This window comes from Lactuca sativa, chromosome 3, assembly GCF_002870075.4.
Source record: "Lactuca sativa cultivar Salinas chromosome 3, Lsat_Salinas_v11, whole genome shotgun sequence".
In the NCBI taxonomy this organism is placed as follows: Eukaryota; Viridiplantae; Streptophyta; class Magnoliopsida; order Asterales; family Asteraceae; genus Lactuca; species Lactuca sativa.
The window spans coordinates 47,978,648-48,001,867 of record NC_056625.2 but is presented as its reverse complement, the minus strand read 5'-3'; the positions used below and the strand labels follow the sequence as shown (position 1 = coordinate 48,001,867).

At 36.9% G+C, this 23,220-nt stretch overlaps 3 protein-coding genes across 8 annotated transcripts; 1 reads left to right on the top strand and 2 right to left on the bottom strand.

Annotated features, from left to right (window-relative positions):
- The first annotated feature begins 523 nt into the window (after positions 1-523).
- Positions 524-3,389, top strand: LOC111884377 (endoglucanase 5). The gene is made up of 7 exons (XM_023880690.3): positions 524-844; positions 935-1,147; positions 1,281-1,481; positions 1,566-1,941; positions 2,051-2,214; positions 2,331-2,709; positions 2,792-3,389. The coding sequence occupies exons 1-7, from the start codon at positions 650-652 to the stop codon at positions 3,112-3,114; spliced, it is 1,851 nt and encodes a 616-aa protein (XP_023736458.1). The 5' UTR covers positions 524-649; the 3' UTR covers positions 3,115-3,389.
- On the bottom strand, positions 3,360-5,421 carry LOC111884376 (reticulon-like protein B8). Of its 4 annotated transcripts, none has more exons than XM_023880685.1 (5): positions 5,250-5,421; positions 4,259-4,453; positions 3,855-4,159; positions 3,716-3,785; positions 3,360-3,644 (listed from the first exon to the last, which is right to left on the bottom strand). In XM_023880685.1, exons 1-5 carry the CDS (start codon positions 5,413-5,415, stop codon positions 3,481-3,483), a joined length of 900 nt encoding a protein of 299 aa, XP_023736453.1. In that variant the 5' UTR covers positions 5,416-5,421; the 3' UTR covers positions 3,360-3,480. The 4 variants fall into 4 exon arrangements, with proteins under 4 accessions (XP_023736453.1, XP_023736457.1, XP_023736456.1 ...); XM_023880689.2 differs by having other exon boundaries at positions 5,167-5,258; XM_023880688.3 differs by lacking the exon at positions 5,250-5,421 and adding an exon at positions 5,079-5,219.
- A 6,037-nt stretch (positions 5,422-11,458) lies between these two features.
- On the bottom strand, positions 11,459-15,434 carry LOC111884366 (nucleolin 1). Of its 3 annotated transcripts, none has more exons than XM_023880673.3 (15): positions 15,252-15,434; positions 15,105-15,156; positions 14,421-14,614; positions 14,251-14,340; positions 14,031-14,171; positions 13,786-13,890; positions 13,531-13,701; positions 13,132-13,431; positions 12,956-13,041; positions 12,762-12,876; positions 12,584-12,675; positions 12,401-12,488; positions 12,226-12,317; positions 11,785-12,119; positions 11,459-11,702 (listed from the first exon to the last, which is right to left on the bottom strand). In XM_023880673.3, the coding sequence occupies exons 1-15, from the start codon at positions 15,282-15,284 to the stop codon at positions 11,680-11,682; spliced, it is 1,917 nt and encodes a 638-aa protein (XP_023736441.1). In that variant the 5' UTR covers positions 15,285-15,434; the 3' UTR covers positions 11,459-11,679. The 3 variants fall into 3 exon arrangements, with proteins under 3 accessions (XP_023736441.1, XP_023736440.1, XP_023736442.1); XM_023880672.3 differs by having other exon boundaries at positions 13,132-13,434; positions 15,252-15,433; XM_023880674.3 differs by lacking the exon at positions 14,031-14,171 and having other exon boundaries at positions 13,132-13,434; positions 15,252-15,433.
- Positions 15,435-23,220: the final 7,786 nt, after the last annotated feature.

The window sequence follows — 23,220 nt, the reverse complement described above, 5'->3', positions numbered from 1 at the left end:
GTCGTTCATAAGAAGGAAACGAAGGGTTTTGTTTTATTTAAAGTGTGTGTACGTGACTGCAATGTATATTTGGTATTATGTAAAAGACGAATTCGGGTATTCGGGTATACCCGAAAATAAATATTCATACCTAAAACCCGACCTATATTATTATCGGGTTAACCAATTACCCAAATGTTCATACCCGTCACCCGTTCTACCCGACCCATTCTACCCGAATTCAAAACGGGTCGGGTGGGTAGAACGGGTTTCGAGTTTTTTCGACAGGTCTAGATCCGAGGAAAAAAATACATATATCGGGGACGTTATCCATAAATTAATAGATATAACACTACAGGGACCAATAATGTAATTTTGGCTAAAAGTTAAGTCAAACCAAACAAAGATTATTAATTCTATCCTACCCTCCGAGCAATCATAAGGATGAAGTACTAAATACAACGTGGGGAGCTCTAACCTTAACCTCGATTCTTTATGATCAACGTGAACCCGACCACCTTTTCTTACATTTCTTCCATATCTTCTATCTCACTCTCTTTCTCTCTCTCGATATATCTATACATACTTTGTCTCTATATATACACACAAACACATCATTTCTTCTTCATCGGCTTCCTTCTTCAACTGATCCATACCACAATCGATCACCATGGTCAACTCAAGACATGTTTTTGCCACATTCTTAATTTTGACCATCATGAATGCATCATCAGCTTTCGACTACGGTCAAGCTCTTGACAAAAGCTTGCTGTTTTTCGAGGCACAAAGGTCCGGAAAGTTACCACGGACTCAACGAGTGAATTGGCGAGGCGATTCCGGTCTCACTGATGGTTACCAACAAAAGGTGAGTCTATCATTCTTGCTTCGTAAGCTTGTACTTTATCCTATTTTGGGTTGTACACCTACATAGACCTAATTATGATGTGGAATGTAGGTGAACTTGGTGGGAGGATACTATGATGCTGGTGACCATGTGAAGTTTGGACTACCAATGGCATATACAGTGACAATGCTGTCATGGGGCGCAATAGAGTATCATAGAAATATGATGGATCTTAATCAAATGGGGCATGTTTTGGATGCCATTAAATGGGGTACTGATTACTTCATCAAAGCTCATTCACAACCTAATGTTCTTTGGGGACAGGTATGAATTAACGGTTTTAACCATCGCAGATAACTTGAATGTTTATTTGATATTTTCCCTCCTACCACAACTATATGTATATTTAAGAAATATAAAATTTGGTCACCTAAAGAGTGGAAACTTGTGGTTACAGGTAGGTGATGGAGACTCGGATCACTACTGTTGGGAGAGGGCAGAGGATATGACTACACCGAGAACCGCGTATAAATTAGACACTGAACATCCGGGATCCGATCTCGCCGGAGAAACCGCAGCCGCCATGGCTGCCGCCTCCATGGCCTTTAGGCCTTACAATTCATCTTACTCTGATTTACTCTTGGTTCACGCTAAACAGGTTGGAATGGAATCATGCACTCCGATCACTTTCAGAGTTGTTGATTAGATGAGTCAATATTAAACTTTATGTTTTGTTTCACAGCTTTTTTGGTTTGCGGATCGGTTTCGGGGACTGTTCACGGATTCAATCCCATGTGCCAAGGAGTTTTACACGTCATCTGGGTTTGAAGATGAGCTTTTGTGGGCGGCTACATGGTTGTACCGGGCAACCAATGATGAGTCGTACTTGAAATACGTGGTGGACAATGCTGCCTCCATGGGCGGCACTGGGTGGGCAACAAAGGAATTTTCATGGGATAACAAATACGCCGGTGTCCAGATTCTCCTGTCCAAGGTGTTGTTGGATGGACACGGTGGTGCGTATACCGCCACGTTGAAACAATATAAGGCAAAAGCCGACTACTTTGCATGTGCTTGTCATCAAAAGAATGATGGATACAACGCACCCATGACTCCTGGTTCGTCGCTAAAACTTATCTTCCACTTCGGTCACACACAGTCCAGTTCAAGTCGGACGCAGTACAACCTGTTTTATTTTATGCTTATTATATATTTATTTCAATGCAGGTGGCTTGCTCTACTTGCACCAATGGAACAACATGCAATACGCCGCCTCCGCTGCATTTCTTCTCGCAGTCTATTCGGACTATCTCACAGCAGCTAAGTCGGTTCTCACGTGTCCCGATGCCAATGTTCAACCTCACCAACTCCTTACTTTCGCTCAATCTCAGGCATGTCTAATTTAGTAATTTCAATCCGCTTTTTTTTTATTAAAAAAAAAAAAAAAAAAAAAAAAAAAAAAAGTTAACACTTGATTCATTTAATTAACGAAAGGCTTATCATGCAGGCTGATTATATCCTTGGGAAAAATCCAAAATCCATGAGTTACATTGTTGGATACGGGCAAAACTACCCGATTCATGTCCACCACAGGGGTGCTTCAATCGCCTCTATATCTGTAGTCCACTCAGTGGTCGGGTGCGTACAAGGGTTCGATGCATGGTACCACCGCCCAGCGGCTAACCCAAACGTGATCCACGGTGGGCTGGTCGGTGGTCCAGACCGTAACGACAATTTCGATGATGATCGATCAAATTACGAACAAACCGAGCCAACACTTTCCGGGACTGCCCCTCTTGTGGGACTCTTCTCAAAGTTACATAGCCTCAACCTCGGTCCAAAACCCACCACATCACCTTCCCCAACCAAGGGACACCCCGGTTCATGTGAGTGAAATACCGAAACTAACCTTTAGTTTTTCTACTAACAAAAATATTATAAATTCTAAAATTCATATTTTTGTTGTAGACTCCCATGCTAAAGCACCTACGAAACCATATGGAGCGCCAGTTGAATTTTTGCACTCGATCACGAACTCATGGACAGTTGGGGGAATTGAATACTACAGGCACAAGGTGATAATCAAGAACACATCAGAAAAACCAATTACGGATTTGAAGTTGGTAATTGAAAACTTATCAGGCTCTCTTTGGGGATTGACTCCAACCCTGACTAAGAATGTATACGAGCTTCCACAATGGAGTAAGGTCATCAAACCTAGCTCTGAGTGCAGTTTTGTGTATGTTCAAGGTGGCCCACAAGCTAAGGTCTCAATTCAATCTTACCACTGACTACATAAAAGTCAACCCCATCAACGTTCACTTCCCTTTCATATTCAACAACTGTAATCTACCAGGAAACCTTCTATTTTTGACATTTATTTTTAAAAATATGTATTTAATATGAGGAATGATGAAATGGTGCATATTCTAGTTATCATATTGTTATCCCTTTATGGGTTAAGCACTCAATTCAAACAGCTATACAAGACTTAATGGGAAAGAAAAAAAAAAAAAAACAGCCTCTAAGCAATATCTACAGTCTAAGCATCACAATGACACTGATTTATTAGCAAAACTACTGATAAGTACACACCATAAGCAGTCTAAATGGCAAGAGTTACACTTACATAACATTTGCAACATGTTCAAATACAATTATGCAAACTTCTTCGCTTTTGCCTTGGGAATTCTGCTTAGCAAACTAGTATCCAGCTTACTGTAGTGGTTCTGAACCTTTCCAAACAGATTGTACACAGCACTATCAATTTGGTCATCATACTTCTCATACACAACAGGCAAAGTGTGAGCAGCCACAAAACCTAAATAAATGAATAAATAAATGAACAATACATCTCATAAGGAAGCTAAAAAGACAAAAGGAAGATCTTACCTATGTAAATAACAGTCCAAAAGTTACACCAGGTTCCAATTATTGCTGCAGTTAACAATCCCCCAACAACCTAAACACAATTTGGAAAAAAAAAATCAGAAAATTGTCAATATTTAAAATAATAGTGTGGTAGACATACCAGTGCAAGTTGTTTGATATCCCCTCTAGAACCAACATACTGAAGGTAACCCAGAGTACGATTCACTTCATCACCTACTATTCTAGCAATGTTCACAAATAGCTCATCTGGCAGAGTAACACGGGGTGGGGCCCTGTTCAATAGGTTTGACCAGATAAACTGACCAATGATACAGATAACCAGACCAAAACAGACAAGAGGAAGGAAATTGTAGTCAAGCCATTCAAAGAGCACCCAAACTGCAGTTGCACCACATAAGACACCTGCTGATATCTTTTTGTTCCTCCATAAGAGCACATCAGCAGCTACAAAAGAAGATAATGTCATTTTAGAAAGAAAGAAAGAAAAAAGGAAACAGATACCATTAGTGTAAGGTTAATAAAGAATGAAGAGATGAAGCTTACATTTGCCACCCCCTAAAATGTGATGAATGGGCTTCTGTCTCCCAAAGAGCTTATTGAACTGAGAAGAGACTGTGTGTGAGTGTGACTTTTCTTCAACGAAGAATGAGCCAGAATTCTGCTTCTGGAGCTTATCAGAGAGTGTATCCATGATGTTGTTCATGAGATTTTCAGATGTTATACCCTCAGGCATGGCTCCTGTGGTTGGAAAATTAAAAAATGAGCAACGCTAATTGTTAATTTGCTACTTATAATTTTGAATTTAACAAAAAGTGTTTGTTGATAAAGATTAAATTACTTTTAGATTGTGTACTAAAGCCAAAACTCAAAAGTATTCCATCATTGGTAACTTTAGACTTTAAACGGTTGACTTTTCAAGTCAAAATTAGGTTTGACAAGAGCCCTTTCCCCAAATAAAAAAAGAAAGAAAAAGAAACATCTCTCTATCCCTTAAAAAGAAAAGGTGAAGATCTGAGGTGAACCTTACTCGGGTTAACAAATTACACATTTGATTATAAGAAAACTCGCTTGACTCTGGATATTAAGCAAAATTCTTCGTCAACTTCAAGTCAATCGTGGAACTGAAGCATTCTTAGTTCTTACCAATACTAACAGATTAAACAAAATTGATCTCATTAAACCTAATATTTGGAAAAAGTTCAATAGATCAACCAAAAGCTATTAATAATAGCAGCCGATGAGTTGATTTTATAACAAAATCCACATCTGGAAAGTCAAATAATATATCAATTTGTGTTTCACAAAGTACTATGTCGAACCATAAATATATAACTCTATGCTACTTTGGGGAACGAAGACGTACTAGAGAGTAAAATTGAGTAACGAAAACCTAATCTACTTGCACAATAAGACGAAACACAAATTAAACAAAAACAAAAGCTTCAGGAAACCTTCCACCCATTTGAATGTAGAGAGAGATGGAAAGTAAGTGCGTGCGTGTGTGTGTGTGAGAGAGAGAGAAAGAGAGAGGTACCGAATTCTGCTTTATCGTCGATGAGAGAGAGTAAGGAGAGGTCAGTGACAGTGAGTCCTAGTTGCAAAGAGAGAATATGGAGCGATTGTCCGATTTGAACGATGGATTGAGAGGGCAAGGGGCCAAGGGGGGGTGCTAGCTGGCGCCATAACGACATCGTTCTCATGCAATGCCATTAATGGACCATGCGTTTCCAGTTCCACCCAGTCACTGCCACATTAAAAACGTTTGTACATGATTGGAAAATAATATACTTTATACATTTTTAGTTATATATTTATATCTTCTCATTTATTTAGTCATATGAATATCACTTTCTGTTCATTTTAACTGTAGAAGATTTCAGCACAATTTAAGAAATAAATTTATAAGAATAATATAATGAAATTCAAAAAATTGACCAGAAATGGTTGTGAGTTATCTGCCATCGTTTGGTAATCTTTTCAGCAGTTATAACTTTCAATATTTATAACGATTTTATAATAGCATTTGTTGTTTGGTGACACCTTTTCATGAAATTGTCCCGATTTTTCTTATACTCAATTTCTAGAAAACAATTTACAATAATGAAATTGCATTGAACCAAGGCTTAGGGTTGTGTTAATTGTCTCAATTCCATGTACATAGAATTCTTAAATTATGTTTTGGTTGGTTACATTTGTTTAATCATGGTTATTTTTATGGTGCGACCTTCACCTACAAGGAAAAAATTACATCATTTGTGTCACACCCCAAAACCGGTAACGGCGGAATACGTTCCGAGGTGGAGGATATCATGTACAGTATCATAACAATTGCATAATAGTAAACACAAGAGACAACAACCATTTCATTTGCATAGTGAGTTTAATTACAAGCATGTTCTGTAAAGTTTCAATAGACACCAAAAATAATTCAAAAATAAGAGATGGGTCTTGCATGCTCCATCTTCTCCAAAATGCTGCACCAGTACCTGTCTATCTTTGACCTGAGGATACAAGTTATTTTGAAAACGAGTATCAGCATAAAGCTTGTGAGTTCATAAGAATTTAGTGTCTTTGTTGTAACAAAATGTTTTCAAACTTGTAGAATAAAACTGAAATTTATGTTTATAAGTAGTAGATATCCCTAGAAAATCCTATATTTTCCAGAAAAGTACTTTGTAAGTTAAGTCATTTGAGTTGTGTATAAGCATTATCATTGAAAACCTTCGGTCGTAAAAGTATAGTAATAAATCTCATGTGAGTAGCATAGGTGAAGAAAAGTTATGCCTGTTAACAGTAGTAGTGGTGCAAAACTTCCATTAGTAATAGATATTTACTTACCTCGGGATGTTAGCTTAGACTTAAGTCTTAGTGTATTATGTTGGTTAAAGGTGTAACCCTTCAGGTGACCAGACCGAAGTGATAATAGAGAACCCGATGACCTTCCCAGTCATGCGTAGTGTAGTGATGTAGTGCCACCCCTGAGCCTAGTCGGCTCGGACTGTAGCTAGCAGTCGGGATGTATTAGTGTCAGTCCCGTATAGATCTATACGTGTAGTGATGCCTTCCATCCGGAAAGCCCTGGTCACATAGTGTAAGCGTAGTAGAGTGTCTTTTAGAGGGATAGTGTGTTATACTCTGGATTCGTGTACTCTTCGGTATTATAGTATAATAGTCTTTTGTATAGTTCTTAGAGTGTTCTCTTATACGTGTATTAACTTGTCGTAATAGCCGTTATAGTGAGTATAGCAGTAGTAGAGGTAACAAGTAGTAGTCTTAGTTATACCTATTATAGCTAACTAGAGTGTATGATTTCCGGCCTTTGAATAATAAAGGTATTGTATGGGATGAAGACTTTCATATCTAACACTAATATATATATGATATATAACTAAGAAATCAACGACAGTCGGACGGATAACAGATACCCTAGGACCACATCAAACAAGAACATGAAATAAGGCGAGCTATCGGTCCTAAGTCCTTCAAGTCTTACTTATATAAATATATTAGTGTAGATATATTTTAAAAAGAAAAGTAATTCAAACATAGTTTTAAAAGCAGTTTAATACAATTTAATCTTAAAATGCCTTTGTTAATCCATTAAAACAGTTTTATTGGAAAGCAGTTAAAAGTGTAGAAAATCCCTTTTGTAGATGATAATTTGTGAATCACATATGATTTAATAATAAAATTTGTAGAGTTTATACTTGTATCCCCTCCCCCTAAAACATGTAAAAACATTTAAAAAGGTTCATTAAGGGGTATGAACTCACCAGACTAGAAATGTGCCGACTAGGATGCTAAACGTCGGATCGAGGCTTGAAAACGTACGAGGTTCCTATGTAATATTAATTGATACACAAATGTATCTAATTAGATTTAAATCACTAATTAATAGAGGGTATACACTTCTAGTCGTGAAAACACTTCAATTCAAGTGTTTGGAGTGACCCGGGTGACATTTATGGGCATGTATGGCTTGGGTATGGAGTTTACTCTTCAAGAGTAAACTCTTAGAAGAGTTTTCGGCCCTAAACACCACATCCCCATGAGTTTACGGCCGTAAACTCATGGATGGTGTTCTTAAGTGCTAAATGGTCTTATATCATTTGAGGGGTGATGCTAGGTTTGGTTCTAGGGCATTAGAAAGGGACTTAATCAAACATATGGACCATTTGATGAGTTTACTACCCATGAAAGGGTGTTTAAGGCCCAAGCATGTTCTTGGGCATTAAACTCATGTTTACTCCCCAAATGTTGAGTTTAAGGTGTTCTAAGTCCAATCCAATAAGTCCTTAAGCCATATCTAAGCTCCAATGGTGGTTTGGAAGGGTTTTAAGGCTCAAAAACCCCCTTTATATGTGTTCACGGACCAAGAGTGTTCTAGGGCCGTAAACACATGTTTATGGTCCTATTCCATGATTTGAACACGAAAATGAAGGCTAAGGATGTTATACTAGAAGCTAGGATAGTTACCTTGGTGATTTGAAGCTTGAAATGAGTGATTTTTGGACCTAGATCTTGGATTGAGGAGAGAGGTTAGCGAGAGAGTGAAGAAGGGTTCAAATGAGGCTTAAACCACTTTAAATATAGGTTGGAGTTGAGACACAGTGGAATTCTACCCGATACTGATGTTAACCGAGGCTTTAAACTTTTTACCCGGTTAAATGGTCGTAAATAAAAATAACTTTTTCCCACTAAATGGAATTGATATTTTACGTGATTTTATTTATTTTACCACGACGATAATAACATGACATATAAATAAATAAAACATTTATTTATTTGTCGACCCCAAATTAACGGAACTTTTATAAAACAGAATATTTCTTTAACGGTAACGGGGCATAATAACGGAATAAACTTTGGGGTTGTCACAATTTGGTATATTGAAAAAGTTGAAGGTGTCTTATGCTTATCGATAACAATTGTTGGGTTTCTTCCTTGATCCTTTTGGCCAAGTCGGTAACAACCCATGACTTGTTACTTTCCAAAACTTCAATTTCTTTCATCAATGTAGCTTGCCAAAAAGGTTGAGAGGTGTCTTAATTTCCCATAGCAACTAGGTTCCTTCTTTTGTTTGAGGTTGTCCAGAATTTGCTTATTTAGAGATGAGATAGTACATAAAAGTTTGTGAGAATGCACACAAAAAGTTACCACGATAGTATATGGACACAAAGAGCTAGAAAATGAGGTTGAGAAGATCTTCGCACAATGAAAGAAGGTTGTATGGGAGCTAATGAGTGGATCATAAGATGGTGAAAGACTTGAAGTTAGAGAAAAAAACAATGAGGGTTCATGTGGTCGATAGTGGAGTGGGTAGCTGATGGAACAGAAGGCAGTGAGGATAACCAAAAAAATTGTCAGTTTGTTACAAATAAAGTAAAATGGTGGTGTCGTTAGAGTGATTGAGATGAGGGAATGTTTAAGGAACATGAAATTCTTAAAAAGTTACAATTTAGATGTATGAAGGTTATATAACTTATAGGCTTTCTTTCCGAGAGGATAATCCACGAAAAAGAAAGGCAAGGCTTTAGGATGAAATTACATACACCTTGTGTTAGGAAAAATGAGAATAAACACACATACACACACGAAGACACAATATTTACATGGTTCGGTCAATATGACCAGCGTCCACAAACGTGAGAGATTATTTTTATTCACAAAATTGAAAATGATATTACAATATAGTCATTGTAACATTGAAGCACTAGCTATCAACCATTATATATAGGCAAAGTACAATGTAAACCCTAGCTAAATCGGGTTGTTTCTGCATTCCACTAGCTAATCAACAGTCAAATTAATGATTTACCGGTTGATTGTTCACTAGCTATTGGTCAATTGATGGTATGTCAACCAATTGATGGTATGGCAGCCAAGATGGTCTTCAATTCTCAAATCATATTTAACACCCTGTTAAATAAGAGTACAATCATAATAGAGATAGCCAACGTTTCTTAGATGGGCATGAGATGGAGCAGTTCCAAATAGAATTTCAGAAGGTGTTTTATTATGAGTAATTTAGTGAGGCACTTGTTTATTAGATATGTGGCATTTAACACACAATCTCCTTAAATTTTAATAGATAACTTATATTCGAATAATAAGGTCCTTGAGTTTTTAAGTAGATGTTTGTGTTTTTCTCTTCACTATTGAGGCGTTTCAACTATGCTAGGTTGGTGAAGTATGTCTTTAGAAATATATAATTAAGCACTCTTTTGTTTGGATACTAACGTGGGCGTATTATTGGAAGATGATGTCTTGATTTTAGTTTAAAATGTGTTTCAAGCATTGTCTTAAAGTGTTGCATGGTGGGAAGAGCATTACTTTTGGTACTCAATAGGTGTGTCCTCATGGTGGTTCAACTAAAATCATCCATAATGGTGAGAAATTAGCAATAACCATTATAAGTTGGTGTATTGTCATGCCTCAAACATCGACATGAACAAGCTTAAAATTTTAGAAACATGAATAATGCTATGAGAAAAAGAGAGATTATATTGCCTTGCTTGATTACAACTTGTGCAAATAATAATTTTACTAACATCACTATTAGGAAAAACAGAAATATGTTTGAGTTTGTATGAAGGCAAATGACCATGTCTTTGATGCCAAACTTTACAAGACAAATTGTTGTTGAGATGATTATAAACTTCATGACTCTTAATAGTAGAAGTATATTGAGAAGGAAATGTGACATGGTGAGGAAGATCAAACTATGGTGGACTCTTAAAACACAGTAAATTGAGTCCATCAGAGAGGTTACCATGGACCAAATGTTGGTTATTTTTAACAACTGAACATATAAGAAAACTTAAACAAAAAATCTTATCATTAGGTACTGAGTAAGGCCAATGTTTTTACAAGAAATATCCAGTCAACCTTCCTGCAAGAGATCATTTTTTAACATCAAACTTATTGGTACTAAAGAGAAATGATAACTCCAACAAATTATTTGTTCTCAATGCTTCCCAATTTCCAAGAATTAGCCACTTCAACAGCCTTTGATGGTTAAACGGGTATCCAAAATACAAACGAGATTGATGTTAGTTATCCCAACCAATATACATACCTCAATCCATTGAGTTTTCTAAATATGATGGGTAGAGTGGGTTTTCAGTTGATCTCAAAACTCTCTTCTATAACCATCAACAAAAGACCAACGAATTTAACAATTTATTTTCGTATATCATATCTACTTCCCATCACGTGTTTATATAGATGTGAAATAACACGGTAATTGTTTGTCCTCATTAATTGATAAAATCGGTCATCAACAATTTTAAATAAGTTCTTTAGGAAATCCAAATTAGTGATAACATAGTATATATATATATATATATATATATATATATATATATATATATATATATAAGTGGTCCCAAAATTATCCAACAAACAAATGTTTCTTGTTAAAAAGGTCATGCAACAAGCAAACACGATATCTAAGAAAACATAATACTACTAGATTGCAAACGGATTTCAATTGCGTCATATCATCTTTGATTAGAAACTTAGAGAATTATTTGTTTGCGGATAAGCCGTTAATGAGTGTCCTTAAACTGAGCAAGAATCTTTCCAACACCACTTTGGATGAGTGAAATAGCTAGTTAAATATGAGTTTCATTAACTGTTCCCTCAACTCTTTTGCAGTTAATAAAGTTTTGCACCATTAGAATGTTGATACTTTTAATCTAGTTGATCTAAAATCTCAGGTGTTGCATCATCCGACAGCAGTTGGAACAAAGAGAAGACAGAAAATTGTATTTCAATTTTTGATTGTAAATAAAACATATAACTTGCCAAAAATATTACATAACATGTCAATAAGCTAGCTTCAGACAGAACTACCACATAAGAAAAAAAATCTCATCACATAACAAAGAAAAATGAAACCCATAACTTTAACAATATCCTAAAACCTCCAACCAAAACCCCTCACTCTTAACTCCTTGGTCTTAATCAAAGGTCGTCTTCTTTCCTGCAACACAACAGATTTTGTAAGAATCTTTATTTATCACTTCCATAAATTTCAAGAAAAAATTAATTGAAAGAACACACACCTGTACCAGGGGTAGCCATGCTTGGCCTGTTAGGTCCACGGCCTCCTCTACCACCACGTCCTCCACGGCCACCATCTCTTCCACCACGTCCACCACTAAACCTGCCACCACGTCCACCGCTGAATCCACCACCATCTCTCCCACCAAACCTACCACCACGTCCACCGCTCCTGCCACCATCAAAGCCACGACCTCCACCACGTCCAGATCCACCACCACCATCACCTCTTGGCTTAGCTTCCTCCACAGTTATCGTACCTCCTGCAACTTCAGTTCCACTCAATTCCAAAGCTTTATTGAAGGAAGCACTATCATTAAAGTCAATGAAAGCAACCCTGAAAAAAAAACAACAGCATGTTTAACTTTATGTTCAATACTTGTAAAAAGTAAAAACAACAAATCAATCCTCCAATATACATATTAAAAAGTAAAAACACACACCCTTTAGGAGCCCCGGATTCATAGTCTTTTGGGATAGACAAGCGTGCAATCTCTCCACATTGACCAAAGTGTTCCTCAAGAGAAGAACGAATCTGTAACACAAAGCAATCATCAAATGATTTTTAAACCAGAAATGGGGGATAATTTATAGTTTATAGAGTTGAGAAAAACATACAGTGTCAAAATCATCAGAAGCAAATCCTCTTATGAATATAGATTGTCCTTGACCCTGTCCTCCACTCTTTTGGAAAGACCTCTCGTTTCTACATATTATAAATGTGAGTCAGTGATTCAATATAGATTTTATTAAAATTACATATAAAAAAAATCCAAACACATTGACAAATAAATGGCATACCCTCCACTCCCTGGAGTGAATGCACCCCTTTCCTTTGCTAAATCAAGCCTCACAGGGCGATCAAGTAATGGCTCTTCGTTAAGTTTGAGAGCCTGAAAATAGAATTATTATGTTTATTAGCCTAAAGGGATGAAAAAACAAGCATTAAGAAAAGATACACCAAAAAAGGGAAATATACCTCTTGTGCCTCTTGAGGAGTTGCAAATTCAACATGTCCATAGCCTGCAAAACGGTCATCCCTCATGGCAAATCTCACTTCAACAACTTCACCAGCATATTTGAAGAAATTAACTCTGCAAAGACAACAACTACTTGTCATAAAACTGATCATGGAAAATGAGATTGAAAGACTCGAGGGCAAAAACCACATACACATCTTTTTCTTCAATTTGGAAACTCAAATTTCCCATAAACAAAGTTTTTGATCCAGTAGCTTGAGGAGTCGCCGGGGTTTGAGGCTGCAATTTTACATTGTATTATCAGAATAATGCAAACATATAGATTACAAATAAACAGGGTATGAAAGTGAAACATGTAAAAGCACTTACAGCTTTCTTGGCTGATGGAGCATCAACCATTTTCTCATCTTCATCAGAACTTTCTTCCTCATCACCTTCTTCAGACTCTTCATCAGAGCTGCTATCTTTCTTTGCAGCTACCTTTTTAGCAGCTTGAGGCTTTGCTGGCTCTTCATCAGAGCTTTCCTCTTCCTCATCAGATGAGCTCTCTTCTTTCTTTGCTACTGGTTTAGCAGCAGCTTTTGTCTCAGTTGGCTTACTCTTCTTCTTCTGAGGTTCCTCATCATCAGATGAACTCTCCTCTTCAGAGCTTTCATCATCAGAATCAGCCTTCTGTACACATAAGAAACAAGAAGAATCAACATCTTTGAACAACATACAAAACAAGCAAAGTATATAGAAAGACAAAACCATGCATTGAATACACACCTTGGTTGCAGCAGCAGCTGCTGCAGGTTTCTTAGCAGGGGCAGCCTTAACCTCTTCTTCAGAATCGCTTTCTTCAGAGCTGCTGTCATCAGAACTTTCTGCTTTCTTTGCAGAAGTAGCAGCAGCTCCATTCTTAACAACAGCAGGCTTCTTTGCTGCCTTGGCATCCTCCTGTAAGTGTGAATGAATTAGTTCAAAAAGATGACAAGACTTTACTCAGAAAAAATGATTCACAAAACCAAAAAGCTCTCTTACTTCATCTGAACTGTCATCTGAATCAGACTCATCACTTGACTCGGCTTTCTTGGTGGCTGCAGCAGCACCATTCTTGGCAACAGCAGCTGGCTTCTTTGGCGCCTCCTAAATTAGATAAAAAGAATACTTAGAAAAGTGGGGTACAACACGTATCATGTAGAGTATGCTGCTAACAAGTGACGAAATTAATGTGAAATTAGACAAACTGTATCCAAGTGTCAAGAGATTTACAAACTCTGACTCACTTCTTCATCTGAGGAATCACTATCATCTGATGATTCAGATTCAGATTCAGATTCATCCGAACTACTTTCAGGTTTACTAACAGGTTTTTTATTCGATCCAATTTTAGCTGTAGGAGCGGACTGTTTCTTAGGTTTAGGTTCCTGCAACACGTTAAAAAGGCTTGTAGAAGGGTGAAGAATAAAATAAACGAATGTTTTGCAACATGCGACAATGACTTACATCATCAGAAGAATCAGAATCATCACTGCTGCTTGACTCCTTAACAGGCTTCTTTACCACAGGGGCTGCCTTCTTGGCTGGAGCCACAACCTTTAATTTTACCATTGTAAACATTATTACGTGTTTTAGAATGGTAAAACAAATATATGCAAATATGTATAAGCTTATACCTTCTTTGGTTCTTCATCAGACTCTGATGAACTTTCTTCAGAAGAGCTGCTTTCCTGTTTCTTAACGTTCTTCTTTTGGGTCTTAGTTTCAACCTTCTTTTTCTCAACAGCCTGAGTTACACCACCGTTGACTACCTTCTGTTTCTTACTACTCACCACTTTCTTCTCAACAATCTCTTCTGCGTCTCTCTTGCCTAAATTCGATAAAAAATCATTAAAACAAAAAAAAACATTCTAAGAGATGTAATTAATAGCTTTAAATGTGCTTTTGGGAGCTTTTAGTTGCAAAGTGTTACTTCGACACTTTTAATATCTAATATTCTTATAATCACTTAACCAATTATTACAGCTTTCAAGATGCAAATCAAAACAACCTGATATTTAATAGAGATGTCAAATAAAATAAACCACATGTATATGAACAAAAAACTAAATACCAAACAAAACCAAGAAAATAAAAGGCTGTCAATTTTCAAGAACAAACATACAAGTGTTGGTTTTTGCCGTTTTGTCTACATCAAAAAACGATTCCTGAATACAAAACCTAACGATTGAAATATATGAAAATATTCATCGCACACACACATATGTATACACAGTCAAAATAAAAAACCGTAGTTCATAAACAACCCTCAAAAAATGAATAAACTTGTAAACGTAACATCGAAAGACCGAGGAAGCTACCTTTTTTCATTGATTTGGTCTCCTGTGCAACAACAGCAGGAGTTGCCTCGACCTGAAACAAACGAAACACAAGTGCGTAATCAGAATTTGAAAGAGACACATATACACGAACAAGTATAACAAACTGGAAACTGGGAAAAGGGGTACCTTGGTGGCAGACTTCTTTGCTGATTTCCCCATATGAAGAATCGAAGAAAAGAAAAATCAAAGTAGGGTTCTTGAGTGAGGGAGGCAGGTCTCGATGTAGCTGCTGCGGAGAAGAGCAACTACAAAAACCCTAGAAGAGAATGTATTAGGGTTTTAGAGAACGAGTAGGCTGGAAGATGGAGAACGTTAGTGAATATATAGTGAGCGTGAGGTCTGATATGTAGATATTTGCGATGGTTTAACGACGTTAGTTTTAGGTTTTCCTTCTAATTAACGTGCGGCCCTTTCCGTTTGTACAACGTGACGGCAGAAGTTTTAATCGCAGACTATCCAAGGAGCGTTGCCCAAACAAAACTACTAAATTTTTGGTGATGAAATAAACGAATAAATTAAATGATTTCTTATTACTAAAATACATAAATAAAATACATAAATTAAGCCCACCTTTAACACATAAATAAAATACAAATGTAAATAGATATTGTAAAATAATTATAAAAAAAATAATTATTAGTATTATTGAAATGTTTAGAAAATACATCGAAATCGATAAATATATAGTCATTGAAGGAGTTCTTTATAGACAAAAAAAAAATTGTTTTATTAGTTGAACGATCTTCCTCGTCACATATGAATATATTTAAACTTTTTTTACTTGTGACACAGGAAAAGTTACATATAGCACTTCATGCTCACGTCGTGATTCTTAAGTGAGTTTGGTCAACAAGTCAAAGATCACTCATCTGAACCACTTCAACTTCAAACGACCATAACTTCTTCGTTTCAACTCCGTTTTCGACGTTCTTTATATCCATGAAAAGGTGGCGACTGACGAGAAGCTCTATGTATATATCATCTTATCCTCACCTCAAAACATCCCAAATAAAAATCCAAAATTCATAAAGAGCTCGAACAACCACTTTCCGATATACCCTTTGGCTCCAAGACACGACCCAAACTCCCGGATCACCTTAATTATATTATTCGTACCTAAATGGGTCTATACCTCTCTTTTCCAAAGGCCCTAGACCTTATGATAACCTATCTTCAGGCTATAGTCCTGAATTAGGAAGGCGATTCGGAACAGGGCGTTACAAACCAAGCAAGGGATGAAACTTAGGGTTTTCTGAGGTGAAAGGGGGTTTGGAGGCTAATAATGAACCCTAAAATGGGTTTAGAGGGGCTTGAATACAAAGGAAACCCTAAAAGACCATGGGATTGGGCTGCATCAATTCTCACGTCGTGAGCCTCTATGTCTCACGCTGTGAGATCTGTTCGGAACAAAATTTACATATTAACCCTCCTCACACCGTGACCACTCAAAGATCACACCGTGAGACCCCATTTCTTCAAAAAAAATCAAATTTTTGACTCCTTGAAGCCCTAAATCAATCCATCCTGGAAAACGGGTGTTACAACGGTCAATCAAAAGGAAGTACATTGTTATTTTCTTGTCTTTAGCCAAAAACAATTAAACACAATAAATAATAACCACCAATCAAAGTACATTGCATTAATAAGAAATAAACTTTTTTAATCAAAGTGCATTACATTAATAAGAAATTTTTATAATCAAAGTACATTGCATCAATAAGAAACAGTTTTGTAATCAAACTACATTGCATTAATAAGAAACATTTTTCATCAAAATACATTGCATTAATAAGAAACAAATTTTTTTAATCAAAGTACATTGTATTAATAAGAAACATTTTTAATGAGAGTACATTACATAATAAGAAACATTTTTAATGAAAGTACATTGCATAATAAGAAACAATTTTTAACAAAGTACATTGCATTAAGAAGAAACAATCATTTCCATTCATCAAAATGTAATACACAATGGCCATACATACATATGTAACATGGTTTTCATCTTTGCAAAACCCCCCCAAAAAATGATTAAGAACCCCCAAAAAGATTGTTTTTTACCCAAAATAAAAACATACCACCGTATGAACCTGACCTAACATAAACAATCACTGACCTAACACAAATAATCCCGAAATTAGTAAGAACAATTAATACTATGATGGCAAAATTAGTAAAAAAACACAAACAACACCACTGTTATTCCAACCCCAAAACACTAAAATCGTTATCTTCCCCAAACCATATTGTATTTCCAATCGCTGACATCACCATCATAATATGCATTATAACATCAATTTGTGCCTTCCAACTCCGCCAGTTGCGTTTGCATGTCAGCCTTCATTTGCTCCAGCTCAACCTAAGTTTCCATGGCTAGTAGCTCATAATCAGTGAGAATTTATAAGTACAACTCTCGGAAACCATCATAAGAGTAATTGGTTTTGAAGCATGCATCTTATAGTAGTAAAAAAACGATCGATAGCAATGTGGAAGAAATTTTTTATTAGGGTAACTGATGGGTTTGAGCCAAAAGAACATCATATGTGCTCATGTAAATCCTAAAACTTGGATCTAAGTTTCTCTATTATACATGCAATTCATCCAAGACTTATGAATCCTAGATCTAGCATACATATTTCGAAATTATCATATGAAAACAGATCTAGATGATTACCTCTCCAACAATGGCTTGAATATTCTTGTCTTGGAGCTTAGAGTCACAAATGTCACTCCTTTAATGACTTACAAACACCACACAAGCAAGAGGAAGATATTGGAGAGAGGGGAGGAGACACAATTTCGACTATGAACTCTTCTATGGTTTCCAGTCCTGAAATCTGATGCCCTAGGGGTTTATTTATACTTGTGTTGCTAGGGTTTCAGTCAAAACCCTAATGGACAGCTTAGGCCTTTAGCGGTTCAAGGAACCTTCTGGAATAGAGCCTCTATGGCCGAAATTAGGTTGGACACATCCTTAATTTCGTCCATGCCTAATTCATAAGGCTTCTCAGCCCAATATTCAACTATCACACATTTGACAGTTTACGTCCCCTTTATTTGATTAATGTCTTTTAGCCACAAAATTAATTCTTAATTAATTTTTGTCTAATATTAATTAAACTATATGATTTCTCTTTTAATATATTATTCATAATATATTAATAAACCATAATAAACTCTCTCTCCCTCTCCATAAATCACCTTGTCAAGTTGCTCTGGTGAAGGCAACCCAAAAGGACCATGCACAATCGGGTCAAGTACATACCAAATATAGTTACGGACTTAGACATTAATCCAATAGTCTCCCACTTGGATAAGTCTAGTAACCACAAATGTAAGTACAATCCGATTAACAATCGTAGCTCTCAAAGACGTTGTCGAACTCTGATTTTATCAGTAACCTGTCCTTTAGATAAGGGATCGTATAGTCCTCCGTTCTAAATATCGTGCGGACAATTACATGGAACACGGTCATACTTATTGTCCAGCAGTTTGTTTCTCGATCTCTGATTCATCTGACATAGAACTTAATTGAACACATCAATTCGGTCTTGACCGGGCCCGACACATAAGTCAAACCAAATCATCGAAGAGCCCATATATCGCTTTTACCCTCTTAGGATAAAAGGAACAGATAAACTTTGACTTATATGCATTTGCCATTCACTCATCAAATCATGCACAACAATGTGTTTTATAACATCAAGTTATTGATGCATTTACGCATTATCAATGCACAACCAACTCGCAAATGATAAACCATATATCTAGGTTTTAAGACCATATGATATTATCATCTTGCGATCACTCGTGATAAATTTCATGAAGTGATACTAGCAAGCGTGGGTTTAATCCAATGCTCAAATCAAATTCATAAGAACTCATGAACGTTGCAGCAAACCTTTGCTATGTCTAATACACTTTAGACAATCTACAAACCAATTCATGACAATCTTCTTTCATACCTACTCCGAAAGTATGAGTGACTGTGGAACGTTCGAATAATCTTATTATTGAGGAAGTCAAAACATGCAAAGTGAAACAATAGGTAAATAATCAACATAAGATAATAACTTTACTTATAAATAATACCCCTTTATTTAATCAGCAGATGACAATTACATTTATCCATTACACGTTTCAAAGCTATCTAATCTAAACTAATATCGTCCTTCAACCCAATGTTCCTAGCGTGCTGCAAGTGCTTAACCCTACTCAGTCCCTTCGTAAGGGGATCTGATGGGTTCTCCTCCGACGATACCCTCTTCACTACGAGGAGTCATTCTATGACAACCCGAAACTTTTATCTTGTAACAGGTAGCCAATTCAATCAATGTTAAACTTGTTCTGTTGACTTCTCGTGTTGTTTAAGGGTTCAATTGAGAGTTCTAAGCTTGAGTAAGACCAGGGTTGAGTTTAGGAATGAGTCAGCAAGCCATAGGGTGACAAAACCGGGCCACACACTCACCTCTTGACCACACACTCCCTTCTAGGCAGCACACCCACCCCTATATAAAGGGTATACCCCTTTCCTTTCATTCCTTTAACACCTTGGCAACACACAACACCATTTCTCTCAAGCTTCTTCAACCACAAATCCTCCAAAGCTTCAAGAACGTGAGTAATTCATCCTCTAACTTGATATCCACGAAATACCACTCTATCTAAGCCATAAGTGTGCAATATTCATCATGTTCTTCATATTTGGAAGTGAGTGCGGCCACACACCCCCTTTAAGGTGGCCGCACACTCTTAAAACACCCTCTAAAGTGAGAGTTTGACTTACATACTCGAGATAGACATGACCTTAGCCTTATTGCACATTGGAATTGACATTTAGACATCTTTATGTGGGGTGTACGACTGTACACACCTGTGTATGGCCGCACACACCCTTGTGTTGCAGCACACTCCCGTGTGCGACCACACACTCATCCTAGGGCTGCAAACCCGCTTCTAGAACCCTTAACATGCACTGCAATTGAGTATAGACCTAGAACACTTCGTGGATACAAGTATGGACCTTGAGAACACTTCAAAAGTACCATCTTTCATGAGTGTACGGCCGCACACCCATGGACACATACACACTCAAGGTGGCCATACACTCCCCTTATGCAACCCTACAAGGTCCTATCACTTAGTGCAAGTAGTTCCAAGTCTCTAGAGTGGCTTTCCATCACATCTAGTGGTGAAATACCTTCAGTTGACTCTTTTATGTGTCATTACGCGTTAATTAGGATCAAATTGTGTTCAAGGCTTCACTTGAACACCCAACTTTCCGTATCGATCCTTCAGTTAAACCATTTACCCGAGGTGAGTTCATACCCCTATAATTTTCCGTGTTTTTAATGTTTTAAGGGGAGAATACAAGTCAAACTCAAAGTATTTTATTAAGTTTTAAACTTATTAATACATTCCAACGATTTCCACGTTTAATAACATATTTAGATATTTTATCCCTTTTTGTAATATGTTGAGCATAAGGGAAACTTTTAATTTGGAAATCTAGCTTCAATACTTTCAGAAACGTTTTTACAAAGCATTTTCCATATCAACTCTAATAAACTATAATGGGTATAGTTTAGGATAACCCTCTAGGCAGTTTCTACCAAATCAGATTTCATGGATGAATATGTATAAAATATGGCAAATTTAGTTTATGTTATATATTTCCTCAGGAGTATAAAATACATTTATTCAAGGATAATTATTGTTTATACTGTCTCTAGCTTGTAAACTAGATTATACATAATTGTGAGGCTCTACTTTAATATTGTACCCTTAGGTGTACAGGGATAAATCCTTTTAGTATAACCAGGGTCTCCTGGAGGAGAGCGTGAGATTTGTGAATATATCTATTCTGGACTGACAATCCCACACCTGAAATGCTAGCTACAGTTAGGCAGGCAGCCTGGGGTGAACAAATGTCATTTAGCTTAACGCCTGAAGAACATTGTAAAGGTCTCTAGGTCATATCAAGTATAAACTAACTTTAAGTAAGTATAAACTAACTTTGGTTTATGGACTCTACTCTTCATTGTTTTATTTTAAGAAATAAAGCTATTTTCATAAATACACTGATAGTAATCAGGGATTTCTAAACTTGCATCTCTACCTCTAGGACGGATAACCTGTTTTTAGGGAAAATATGGGATTTTTCCCAGGATAACATCGACATTTCTAAAACTGATGGTTTATTTTCTACTAATAGATACTCTTTCAGCACTACTTTTCATAAGAAAATATAAGATTTTATTGAGGAACACTTTTCAAAAGAATCAAAGAACATTTTTCCACCAAAACTAAATGCTTATGAACTCACCAGCTTTATGCTGATATTCTTTCAAACTGCTTGTATTCTTAGAAAATCAGTAGACAGATACTTCTTGGATTTAGAGGAGTTGGAGCAATAAGAGTCATGTTTTTTATATTCTACATACTTTTGGTGTAATTGAAACAAGTTTCAGACTGATGTAAACATTTTCATATATATATATATATATATATATATATATATATATATATATATATATATATATATATATATATATATATTCATTGTAATGGTTGTGTTACTATGATTGCTATTGTATAATGATTGTGATGCTAAACATGATGCCCTCCACCCCGGAACAATTCCGCCCTCCTGGTTTCGGGGTGTGACACATTCTTCCACCCGATGTCGGATAAAGTGATATTTTCTGTCGATATGTCGAGATCTACCATGATCCCTCGGTTCCTTGGTCAAGGAAACCACTCCTTCATTATCACAGAAAATTTCCATGGGATCCTTTATGGCTGGCACAACTCCAAGGTCTCTGATGAAGTTCTTCAACCATATCGCCTCCTTTGATGCTTCGCTCGCAGCTATATACTCTAATTCGCACGTTGATCAGCTACAGCCTCCTGCTTGGAACTTTTCCAAGTCACTGCTCCTCCATTCAAGGTAAAGACCCAGCCTGACTGCGAACGGTAGTTGTCCCTATCGGTTTGAAAACTGGCGTCATTATACCCTCGCACCCTTAAGTCATCACTCCCACCAAGGACTAGAAACCATTCCTTGGTCCTCCGAAGGTACTTAAGAATATTCTTGACTGCGGTCCAATGTGCTTTGCCAGGGTTCCCTTGATATCTTCTGACCATGCTCAAAACGAATGTCACATCATGGCGAGTATAAGTCATAGCATACATAATTGAGCCAACCGCGGAAGCGTAAGGTACTCGACTCATCTCTGCTATCTCGACTTCGGTACTCGGGCTTTAAGTCTTACTTAACTTGGCATTACTTTAGATTGGTAACTCCCCCTTCTTAGAATTCTCCATACTAAAGTGATTTAGTACTTCGTCCAAGTAAGTATTCTGACTAAGTCCTATTAGTGTTTTACTTCTGTTTCTCACTATCCTTATTCCCAAAATATAGGCAGCCTCTCCGAGGTCCTTCATAGTGAAACATTTCCCAAGCCAGGACTTGACTTCCTGCAACATCGGGATGTCGTTTCCTATGAGTAATATGTCGTCAACATACAGTACGAGGAAGCTAACTATACTCCCACTAACTTTGACATATACACATGATTCATCTTCGCTTCACAGAAAGCCAAACTCTTTAACTTTCTCGTCAAAACAAAGATTCCATCTGCGAGACGTTTGCTTCAATCCATAAATGGATTTTTCAAGCTTGCACACTCTATTGGGGTGTTTTGCATTGACAAAACCCTATGGTTGATTCATGTAAACATCCTCAGCCAACTTTCCGTTAAGGAAAGCAGTTTTGACATCCATCTGCCGTATTTCATAGTCATGAAATGCAGCAATGTCCAACATCACGCTAATAGACTTTATCTTCGCAACCGATGAGAATGTCTCATCATAGTCAACTTTGGGAGTTTGAGTAAAGCCCTTCGCAACCAATCCATGTCGGTCTTCTTCTTGAAGATCCACTTGCACCCGACCATCTTACGACCTGACACATTATCAACCAAGCTCCAAACTTGGTTATCATACATGGGTTGAATCTCGCTGTCCATCGCCTCTTTCCACTTTGCAGACTCCGGGACTGCCATGGCTTCCTTATAGTTGTTAGGTTCATCTA